This window comes from Myotis davidii, unplaced genomic scaffold (assembly GCF_000327345.1).
Source record: "Myotis davidii unplaced genomic scaffold, ASM32734v1 scaffold93, whole genome shotgun sequence".
NCBI lineage: Eukaryota > Metazoa > Chordata > Mammalia > Chiroptera > Vespertilionidae > Myotis > Myotis davidii.
Genome location: NW_006292095.1, coordinates 720,090 through 730,700, shown reverse-complemented (window position 1 = coordinate 730,700; position 10,611 = coordinate 720,090). Strand labels below are relative to the sequence as shown.

General features: G+C 46.6%; 1 protein-coding gene across 2 annotated transcripts in view; it reads left to right on the top strand.

The window, feature by feature from the left end:
- CSGALNACT1 (chondroitin sulfate N-acetylgalactosaminyltransferase 1) overlaps positions 1-10,611 on the top strand; it is a 199,605-nt gene that overhangs the window by 155,678 nt on the left and 33,316 nt on the right. For both annotated transcript variants that reach the window (XM_015565174.1, XM_006765507.2), the window contains one exon: positions 9,873-10,089. In XM_015565174.1, coding sequence (XP_015420660.1) covers positions 9,873-10,089 — 217 coding nt within the window. The remainder of the gene's footprint in view (positions 1-9,872; positions 10,090-10,611) is intronic.

Below are 10,611 nucleotides of genomic sequence, written 5' to 3'. Positions count from 1 at the left end.
TGCTACCTCTATCTTAAGTTTTCTGCTTTTCAACAACATCCTGGATATACTGTCTTGCCGTGTTTTGAGAGGAAGTCCTGCAGCTGTTCGGAAACATACCCTGACAATGGCCGCTCTGACTTCCCTTCCTCGGATGTTTGTTCTGGAATCCCTGCAGGACTCTCTGCTGTCTTAGTCCCCACCACTCGGTCTAGCCCAGGGGTGGGCAAACTTTTTGACTGGAGGGCCACAATGGGTTCTTAAACTGGACCGGAGGGCCGGAACAGAAGCATGGATGGGGTGTTTGTGTGAACTAATATAAATTCAAAGTAAACATCATTACATAAAAGGGAACGGTCTTTTTTTTTTTAGTTTTATTCATTTCAAACGGGCCGGATCCGGCCCGCAGGCTGTAGTTTGCCCCCGGCTGGTCTAGCCCCTTAAACTCGTCAGTCCACGTAGATGTCTAATCTGTGCACATTTCCACCACTGGTTTCTTAAACTCAGGTTATGCAAAGAAATGGAGCCGCCATTTCTTCATAAGAAGCCGCCAGTCCTTGAATAGAAACTGAGGGTGAAAAAGAGGTCTGTGTAGCTGGGGTCTCGAGCAGCGCATCGTCTGGTCTGACCAACGGGAGTGCCTTGAGGGGAGGAAGTGCAGAGGCCTGATTTCCAGGGCAGCCCCATCCTGGGCCTGGAAGAGCCCCACTTTCTCATTAAACTTAAACATCCTCAGAAATCCATTCCTTTGTGGGAGGGGATATTTTGTTATAATACTTGCCTAAATCAAGCAGTCCCCTCTGAATGTTAATTTTTAAATGTCAAAATCTGGTGAACTATATATCTTGGAAGCAAAATTGCAATATGCTTACATTTAAGTGGTGTTTAAACAAGGAGAAAATTCTGAGATTTGTTACCATTGAAGCTCCATGAAGACAAATTGATAGGACCTTATATTTTTGATCAGTTAAATAGCTATCAATGTCATTGTATGGAAATTTTTTTCTTAAAACTGTCCATGTAATATTTTGATCCATTTTTTTGTGGCATTTGGTGCAATAAACCTTTGAATTTATCTGAAAAAAAAAAAAAAGAAATCCATTCTTTGCCATGGCTTCTGTGATCACTCCGGACTTCATTGTTTATTCTCACTTTGACCCCTTTCGCGTCCTTTGATCCTGCCTTTAGGCTTTACTCCTCCCTCTGCTGGACCCCATATCATTCTCCCTCAGCCACTGTCTTCCCAGAGCCCAACTTCCTGGCCCACCACCCTTGTCTTGCAGCGCCCAGTCCTGCAGTGCCCAGTCCTGCAGCGCCCAGTCCTGAATCAGTGACCCCCCATCTCACTGTCACCATCCCGGCCCTTCATGACTCCTCTCCAAGTCTGAGTTGCTTTCTCCTGCTCCACTGAGAAATGATCGACATCCATTCTCAATGAGTTCCTTTGGCTCCTTGCCCCACACCTGCAACCCTGCTCTGGTCCTTAGGTCCTGCTTTGGGAAACAGGTGACCTTTCTCTGTCCAAGACCAAGTCCTTTCTTGGCTTATAGATTCCACCCACCTCCACTGTCTCATTCCAGCCTGTATTCTCAGGATAGATTTCTCTTTGTTCCTTCCTCTTGGCATATGGATTTGTTCCTCCCCGCCTCCCTTAAAAAAAACAAAATGCTGTTAACTCTGGCTACTACTCTATTGCATTCCTTCCCCATCCAAGCACCTTCTTCCCTCCCTCGCCCTTCCTTCTGTTCTGTGCAGCAGGTATTCATTTTGCAGAAACAGATTTCTGGTTTTCATGGAGTTTATCTTTTAGTGAAGAGAACAGTAATTAATACATGGGTAAGTAAGCACCTTCAACTCATGTGCAATAAAAACAGGGTAACAGAGAGTGACTGCGGGGGAGGGGGGCGAGCTTCAAGAGAGTGAGACTAGGGAAGGCCTCTTTGAGGAGGTGGCATTAGTTGAGACCTAAAAGGGAAGAAGGATCAGTCATGCTCGGAGCCTGGGGGGAAAGCACCCAGGCAGAGGGGAAAGGATGGGCAAAGCAAAGGTCCTGAGGCAGGAATGAACTTGTTTCAAGGAAAACAACAGAAAAGTACTTACTCAACTTACTCTGGCCACTTCATCTCTCGTTATTTGTCAAATCGGGCTTCATTCCTGTCAATCACCCGAAACCATTATTGGTCAGGTCACCAGTGATCTGCTTGGCCAGTGGCCCGTTTTGTGCTCATTGTTCTTAATCTTGACGTGACAACTGCACTGCTGACAGCCCCTCCTCACTGGTGGGTGGCCTCCCTGAGGCTCTGTCCTGCCTCTCCCTGTGCTTCTCTCAATGCCAGGGACCTGGCTGTCGCCTCTCTCTGTGGACCTGCTCACTCTGCACCTGCTTGTTGGGCTACCACAGGCCTGCATCCTGGGCCCCCAGACTTCCTGGGTGATCTGACCCCCACCCTCAGCGTCATCTTATGTAACGGGGACACCTACCTCTGTTTTAAAAAGCCTGTCTGCTGAGCTCCAGAGCTCCTCAAATCGGCATATCCAAAGCTTAACGCATATTCCTTTTCTCACCTGTCACTGGAGTCACACCACCTTTCTCTCCGTCCCTCCCCTGGCATCCCATTTCTAACCAACCTCTCCCAAGCTGTGCCCACTTCTCAGCATCTCTGCTGCCATTTCATTTCTTGCTGAATCGTTGGGATTCTTTCCTCATTGCTCTCTGATCTCATTCCCTGCCGTCCATTCACACGTCACGCTGCTGTGAGGTGATGATTCTGAAATGACCTATCTCATTCCTGTGAAAGACCTGGCGTGCTCCCCGGAGCCCCAGGCCGTGAGGATGACCTCGTGGGTGGGTGAGTGAGCACCACCTGACCTGCCGGCCTCCTCTCCTACCTTTCTCCCACACCTACCTTTTGCGCCCCAGCTTTGTGGAAGTTTGCCAAACATAACAAGTTGGGTTTTGAGGGTTTTGTTTACGTGGTATCTTTGCTTATGCCAGTTATCTTCTATAGAATGCCCTTCTGGTTTTGTCGCTTTGGCAAACACCCATGAAGTCTTCAGTTCTGCTGACATATCTTTGAGATCAAACTGCCCATACCCTCCGGCAGGTGGAGACGCCCTCCTCTCTCTTCCCTTACACCTTGGGCAGACTCCCCTAGGTGCTTCGCATATTATTTATGCCTGTTTTGTTTACCTGCTTGCCTTCCTCTCTAGAATGTGAATTCTGAAAGCACAGTGATTTTTACCATGTTCATCTTAATGTCTCTAATATAGAACACAATCCACAGTAAGTAATAGCCATAAGAAAAATCCATAAGGATTAAAAAAATAGCCATGTCAAGTGAACATGAATCATGGGAGGCTGGTGGGTCACCTGGTGAGGAGCCCAGCCCATTGCTGCACAGGTATCATGCACTCATTTGCTTCCTACTTATTGTCAAATACCTCTAACTTTCATGGAGTGGTAGGTAGGCTGTAGTTTTGTGTGTGTGTGTGTGTGTGTGTATGTGTGTGTGTGTGTGGCAGGGGGGATGGCTCTCAAAAAAAAGTCAACTGCTAGTACTAGTGATGAAGTAAGGAGGAGCTCTAAGTAAGGGAAGCTGTTAGAAATTTCTGATCAAGAACCAAGTGTTAAATTTATCTGCCTTAATCTGTGACATGAATATACACACCAATTGTAATAAATGGAAATAAGAAAAGAGCTTCATGAATTATTTCAGTAAGAATGTCAGTCAGTGCACTTCTTAGCAAATGAAAGAAGCATTTAGTGACTGTTGAAGATGGTGATAAACTTGGATCAGGACCCGTCCAGAAGCTGCTGTGCCCAGATGCACTGTGATGCCCGAGAAAGCCAGGTATGGATAGACATGTCTATAACCCTGCAGGTGAGAGAAAGCTTGGAAATGGTTACTTTTTTTTTTAATGGGGAGAAATTATTTCCATTATAGTGTCTGAGCATTTGGAAGGCCTAGAACATTTCTTTTCACAAGTGTTGAATGTCAGCTACTTTCTCTAAGAAAATAGAGCTGACAACAGATGGCACTGTAATTATGTCTCATTTATCTTGTGTGATCTGGGAATGAGATATTCCACCTAAGAATATTCTAGATAACTGAAGCATTCTTGTGGAGTAAGATCTTTCTCAAGTATTTCCATGTTTCCCTTCTTGAACTGGGTAGGGATGATGTGCTCTTGTAGAAACACAGTAAGTAGGTATATGCTCTTTGTGATATTTCAAAGGCAGTTTACATGAGTGGAGTGTTTTACTTTGTATTAAATTACCTCAGACATTTAAATTTCTTTTTAAAATGATGATCTGCCTCCTCCCCTGCTGTCAGGAAGTGACCTGCCACTATTTACTATAGTCTGCATTTCTGCCTGGTATAGATTTTCTTTTCCAACATATTTATTTTTTTCTTATAAGCAATGTATTTTTTCATGAAAGCAGCTCCGTTCAGAATGTGCTGCTTTGAATGTGTTATAGACTATGAATTTAGATGATTGTTGTTTAGCAACTGTTACTATTGTGTGTTGAAATAAAAGAAAAGCCCTAAGCGTGGATGTGAAGATTATCTGTGGGTAAATGAAGTAAGACTTTATTGCAGACATTCTGTTGTTTATTCTGACTTCTGTTTCTTCTGTCCCTGCTTTTCTACACTCTGAGTTATTGATGTTGCATATGAAAGTGATATCTAAGGAGCAAACTGCTCATAGGAGTATGCTCTAGTCAGTCATTAGCATATCTGGTGAACGCAGGCAAACCACAGTTTCTCTGGGTCTCAGTTTGCCCATCTGTAAAATGGGAAGGCTGGATTAGATGTTATCGTTTAATGTTGTGCCAAAAACGTAGATCAGCACAGAAGAGTTTGAAAGCCCTTACACTAAAGTATCTGGAGATTGAATGACCACTTTGGATTGAGAGCATCATGGAATCTTCCCAGAGGAGGAGGGCAGATTTAGGAGGGTGGAATTAGAAAGGCTAACTGGTGTGAGGAAGTGTGTCTTGAGAAAGTGCGAGGCCTTTTCATAGGAGAGTAGTTATTGGGGTAAAATACACATCGCATAACATTTACTATTATAAGCTCTTTTTAAGTGTGCAATTTCATGGCATTAAGTATATTCACACTAGGGGCCCAGCGCACGAATTCATGCACCTTGAAAGGAACTGTGGGCCAGGAGGCTGTGGTGGGCACAGGGGCGGGTCTAGGCCCATCCTCTGTGCACCTGCCCGACCCCTCTCGCCACAGCCCCCACTCCCGTCTGCTGGCAGCCTTGCTCCTTGTGCCGCTTCCAACGCACTGACAGCACCAGCCCTGCTTGCACCTGCTGAAGGCACCGAGTGATTGGGACTGGTGCTGGGCACCGGCAGCGGGTGCAAGAGGGGCTGGCGCTGACAGCGGGTGCGAGTGCCGGACGGGACCGCGGCATGTGGGAGCAAAGAATTTTCAGTAACCACCAGAGGCTCGCCCTGATAACAGCGACCAGCACCCCGCCTTGGTCTGGTGCCCCCCACTCATATGCTCCACCACCCTGCCACGGCTGACACCTGCCATGTTCCACGCTTTGCCGCTTGCTGCCAATGCCCGCCAGGTTCCGCATGCACCCCCTGGTGGTCAGCGCACATCATAGTGACAGGCTGTTTGGTTTTGCAGTTCAGTCTATTGCATATTAGGGTTTTATATATATAGATTGTTGTGTAACCCTCACCAGTACCATTTCTAGAACTTTTCATCATGTCCAATAGGAATGCTATGTCTGTTAAACACTAATTCCACATTCCCTGCTCCCCCAGCCCCTGGTAACCACCAATCTACTTTCTGTCTCTATGAGTTTGACTATTCTAAGTATCTCATGTAAGTGGAATCCTACAATACCCTACAGTATTTATCCTTTTGTGACTGGTTTAGTTCACTTAGCACATATTTTCAAGGTTCATCATGTTGTAGCATGTATTAGAATTTCATTCTTTTTTATCTTTATTGTTGAAAACATTACAGATGTCCCATTTCCTCCCTTCCCCTCTCTTCACCCCACCCTGCTCCTGTCCCCTCCTCAGGCCTTCCCCACACTATTGTTTGTTCATGGGCTGTGCATATATGCATATAAATTCTTTGGTTCATCTCCTTTTTGAGGTTAATATTCCATTGTGTGTATAATCCCCATTTTGTTTATCCACTCATCTGTTGGTGAGGTTTGGGTTGTTTCCACCACTTGGGTACTGTGAAGAATGCTGCCATGAACATGTGTGTGCAAGTATCTGTTCGAGTCTCTGTGTTCATTTCTTTTGGGTACATACCCAGAAGTAGAATTGCTGGATCTTATGATAATTCTGTGTTTAACTTTTTGAGGAACCGCCAGATGTGTTCCACAGAAGCCGCACCATTTTATATTTCTGCCAGCATTGCAAGAGGGTTCCACTTTCTCCTGGGGGAGGAGTAGTTGTCTGTGCTCGGTATAAACCAGCTTGACTGGGGCCCAGATTTTACACGAGGCTGGGTTAAGGAAGATCTTAAAAGTTGGCCATGGGATTGGTTCTTTATTCTGTGGGCTTTGGGACACTGGTGAGGGCTCCTGAGCTCAGGGGAAAGCAGGATGATAGTGGTACTTCAGGAGGCGAAGGATCAAAGGGTACGTGCAGGATGTGTTGGGGCCAGGAAGTGGAACATGGTCCCCAGAAGATGGCAGTGATCCAGCTGGGAGACCTAGGCTCCATGTAGGAAGGCGGGAAAGGCAGGGATGAAAGTGGACACACTTTTGGGCTCAGCGGTGCAGCATTGGCCACAACCTGTGCACCCTCATGTGGAGAGAGGACAAGGATATAAGGGTAAGCAGTGGTACCTCCTTGACCTCATGATTTCTGAGGTCCTACCTTGAAGATAGGGTGTTTAGAGGGGACCTGCATCTAGTTCGCTCCCTGTTTACTGAAGGCATAGACATTTGCAGCAGACCATGGAGCTGTACCTTGGATACTTGGAAGTATCCTCACCTAGTTGACCATCCTAGGGGTTGGCCCCCCTGAGTAGGGTAGGACCAGCGATGCTTGTAGAGGGAACAGAAACACCAAACTCCAAGTAAGATGGAGGGAAAGAAGGGAAAAGAAGGTGCCAGTTAGTGTGTCTAAACCAAAATGTGAGCTAGTTGCAAAGTTCTCATTTTGATCTCCCGTTTGCATAGTGTATAAAAATGATACAATCCCACAGAATATTACAGGGCGTTTGTGTGGCTAGTTGCTTTGCATTTGCCATTGTGCAAGCCAGCTTCTCGTGGAAAAGCAATCCTGCCTCAGAATGCTTCTTCCCCTTTCTCTCGGTCCCTTTGTGCTTCCACCACTGACGATTTCTAGAAGGTGCAGGGGTCCAGTTAGGGGCTGTCCTTTGTGTTACAGGAAGACTGAGTGCTGCTTGTGTCCAGGTGTGGGATCGTGAGCCTGTGGGTGGAGTGGGCAGATGGCTGGGTGTGGGTATTAGTGGAGATAGGTTGCAAGAGAGTTTTAAATAACTTATTTAAAATAGATAGAATAAAGGGATCTACAATCAGATTTCTGCACCATGATTAACTTAATTAGGCAGAGTGTGGGGAAATATGCTAAAAAGCTGATGTAATAACTGTTTCAGGGCATAGGATGTGGAAGACAATGAGACAGCAGCTGAAATGTGGCTGCAAGATTAGGCTGGGCATGCTGGCCTGCCTGATAGCGGGCGCCCCGCCCGGAAACCAGAACAAAGGCCGCCCGCCACACAGTTATCGGCGGTCTCACAGGCTCGCCAGAGGCAGCCATCCCGACAGGGCTATAAGAATCACCATTAATAAGAACTATTACAATTCTCTGGGTTCTTTATAAATAGATGTCCTCTCTTTTCACAGGTTTGTGTATATTTCTACCTGTGTTTTCAGATCTGGGGACTTAAATGTTTTAAAATGAATGATTCTTATCCTGGTGCTGAGAAAGAAAATGACTCCGTTAAAAAAAAAAATCGCAAGCTAGTGTACCTTTTTATCTGCACGTTAAACTGTCAGCAGCCTTCCCCTGCTTATTGCTGTGTGGAGAGGGTACGCTTGCTGACACGAGTAACACGTTTGATGAGACGCAGCCGCCGAACCCGCAGGCCTGTTCCGGTTGTGCAGATACTGTTACCAAACTCGAATCCTCTCTGACTCAGCCAACCTGGTTTGGACCCTGGGAGCCACTGGTTTGCCCAGCTGTGTAGACACCTTAGCGGTGGGGGAAGAGCCTGTTTCCTCAATGAGCACTAGTTGCCCCAGAGACTCCACAGGCTTGGAAGGGGACCATTCCCATGTTCACCGAGGCCCTTGGAGCTTCTTAAGTAACCAACCTCCTGCTTTCCTCCAGGAGGGGCCCCTGCAGGGACTCTGAAATCTGTTCTAGCAGGAGCGCAGCAGAACTTCTCTCCGGCCCCTGACTGGAGGGCTGCTGAACAGCCTGCCTGGCACCCGGGGAAGCCAGGAGGGCTTCAGACTCCCTCCTTGTGGCTGCGCCAGGCCCTCGGTCACCGCGCTCACTGCCAGCGATTGCCCGTTTTGCATCTCCAGACGGGCCCGTGGGGCCGCTGTGAGAAATGACACTGAAAATGTGCAATGCCAAAGCCCTCTCTGTCGCACCTGAAGGAGATCCAAGCTCTGGACAGGATCAAAGAGGCTATAAACCGGGGGGTAGGATGAAAGCTCCTATGAGGCAGAGAACAGAGAGCAGAACTTGGCTGTGTTTCTAAAGACCTGTAGTTCCCACCAAAGAAAAGAGGAGGGAGGGAAAGGGAGGGAGCAAAGAGAAGTGGTTTGGGAGAGGCCTTGAAAACTGGAGCTGACCTAGGGCTGATCTTTTCCCTGGAAGCTTGCTTTTGTAGCTGCTCAAAGACTGGGAGATGCTTTCTAGCTGATGTGGGGATTAAGAGGAAGGAAGGGACATGGAAAAAAAACCCATGGCAAATCACAGATAAGAGATGAGGAAGCTTATCTGGTGATTTGTTGAATTTGACTTTTTTTTTTTTTAACCATCAGAAAAACGCCATAATACCGGCGATATTGGGAAGGCCGTGGAGTGTAGGTGCCCCAGGAGCCTGTGTGCACTAGATAGGAGAGTTCTGGTGGGCCAGGCCCGAGGGAGGCTCACCCTGAAAGTTGAGCTGAGATAGCTGCTGGGTCACATCTTCAACCAGACAAGTGAGACTATGGAGTTTCAGGAACAGTGACATGGGATGGGGCACAGTTTGGGGGGCGGGGGGTCCATAAGTAGACTTGCTCTGGAGCACTGACCTATGATGCTTCTCAGGGGTAGGAAGGACGATGTGAAATGATGTGTGCCTGCCATGGTGCTGGGTATTTTGTTTTCTGCTCTAACGCTTCCAGAAGTGTCCAGAGGGCCACGTGACCCATAGCAGTGTCCCCAAGCCACTCCCAGTTACCTTGAAGAGATCACTCTGGTCAGTTCATCTGAAATGGCTATAATTTTTAAGAGATAATATTAACGCAGTATTTAAATTAAATATGATAATTATACTTACCAAATCATATTGCAGAAAATGAAGGTAGTCGTAGCAAAAAAGAAAAAGCACATAATCCCATTCTGCATCATAGCCAGTTTTATTTAGACATATTGCTTTATAGTCCTTTCTTTAATGCGTCTAAAATATAGTCTCGTTTCCAACATTACAAACTTCCCCCCATGTTTTTATGAAGTCTTCATAACTGTGATTTTTAAATTAATGGCATTTTGATTTCTTTGGGGATATTTGAAAGTGGCAGCATTTTGAGTTTTCTCATATGAGAGGTAGAGGTTTAATTGTAATTTAATTTGTGTGCGTGTATGTGTTTAAAAGGCATTTTATGCTAGATCTCAGCTATTAAAAAAACACTGTCTTTTCTCGTGTTTCTGTTAACAGGGATCTACCGCACAGAAAAGGATAAAGGCACTTTGTATGAGCTCACATTCAAAGGCGACCACAAGCACGAATTCAGACGCCTTGTCCTGTTTCGACCGTTTGGCCCTATCATGAAAGTAAAAAAAGAAAAGCTCAACATGGCCAACACGCTCATCAACATTATCGTGCCGCTGGCAAGGAGGGTGGACAAGTTCCGACAGTTCATGCAGAATTTCAGGTTGGTGTGTGTGCACCTGTTTATCTTCCCCCACGTGGTGCGTGTTAAGTGCTGATATCGTTTCCCGTCATCTCCCTCATTTCCCCGCCGAGGACAAAGGCGCCTTTCTCTTCTTGTTCAACTCTGTTTTCTTCACATCACCTTTATCATTTGTGTTTGCCTTTCCCTAAAGCAATTAGAGAACCGCCAGATAAGCAGCTGTACTTTCGGAAGGGAACCTGGGAAGGACCCCTGCCTGTGGTGTTCAGCTCTAACTTGAGTTTGGGCTCAGGTCTGGGGCCAACGGGGGCCATGCCATCGCACCAGTAGGGTGGGCCCTCTCCCAGGCTCTCAGAGGCCGGCGCCACGGCCGTGGACTTGTGCTGGAAGCTGGCTTCCTTTGCTGCCCTGCTCTAGCAATGGCTGGAGTGGATGGAATCAGAATCTATTTTTTATTCTAATCTATGTCTCCTGAGATTAAGTTTAGAATTGTGCCAAGAAATTTCCACGCACTCATTTCCGTAGCTACTCAAGGAGACTACA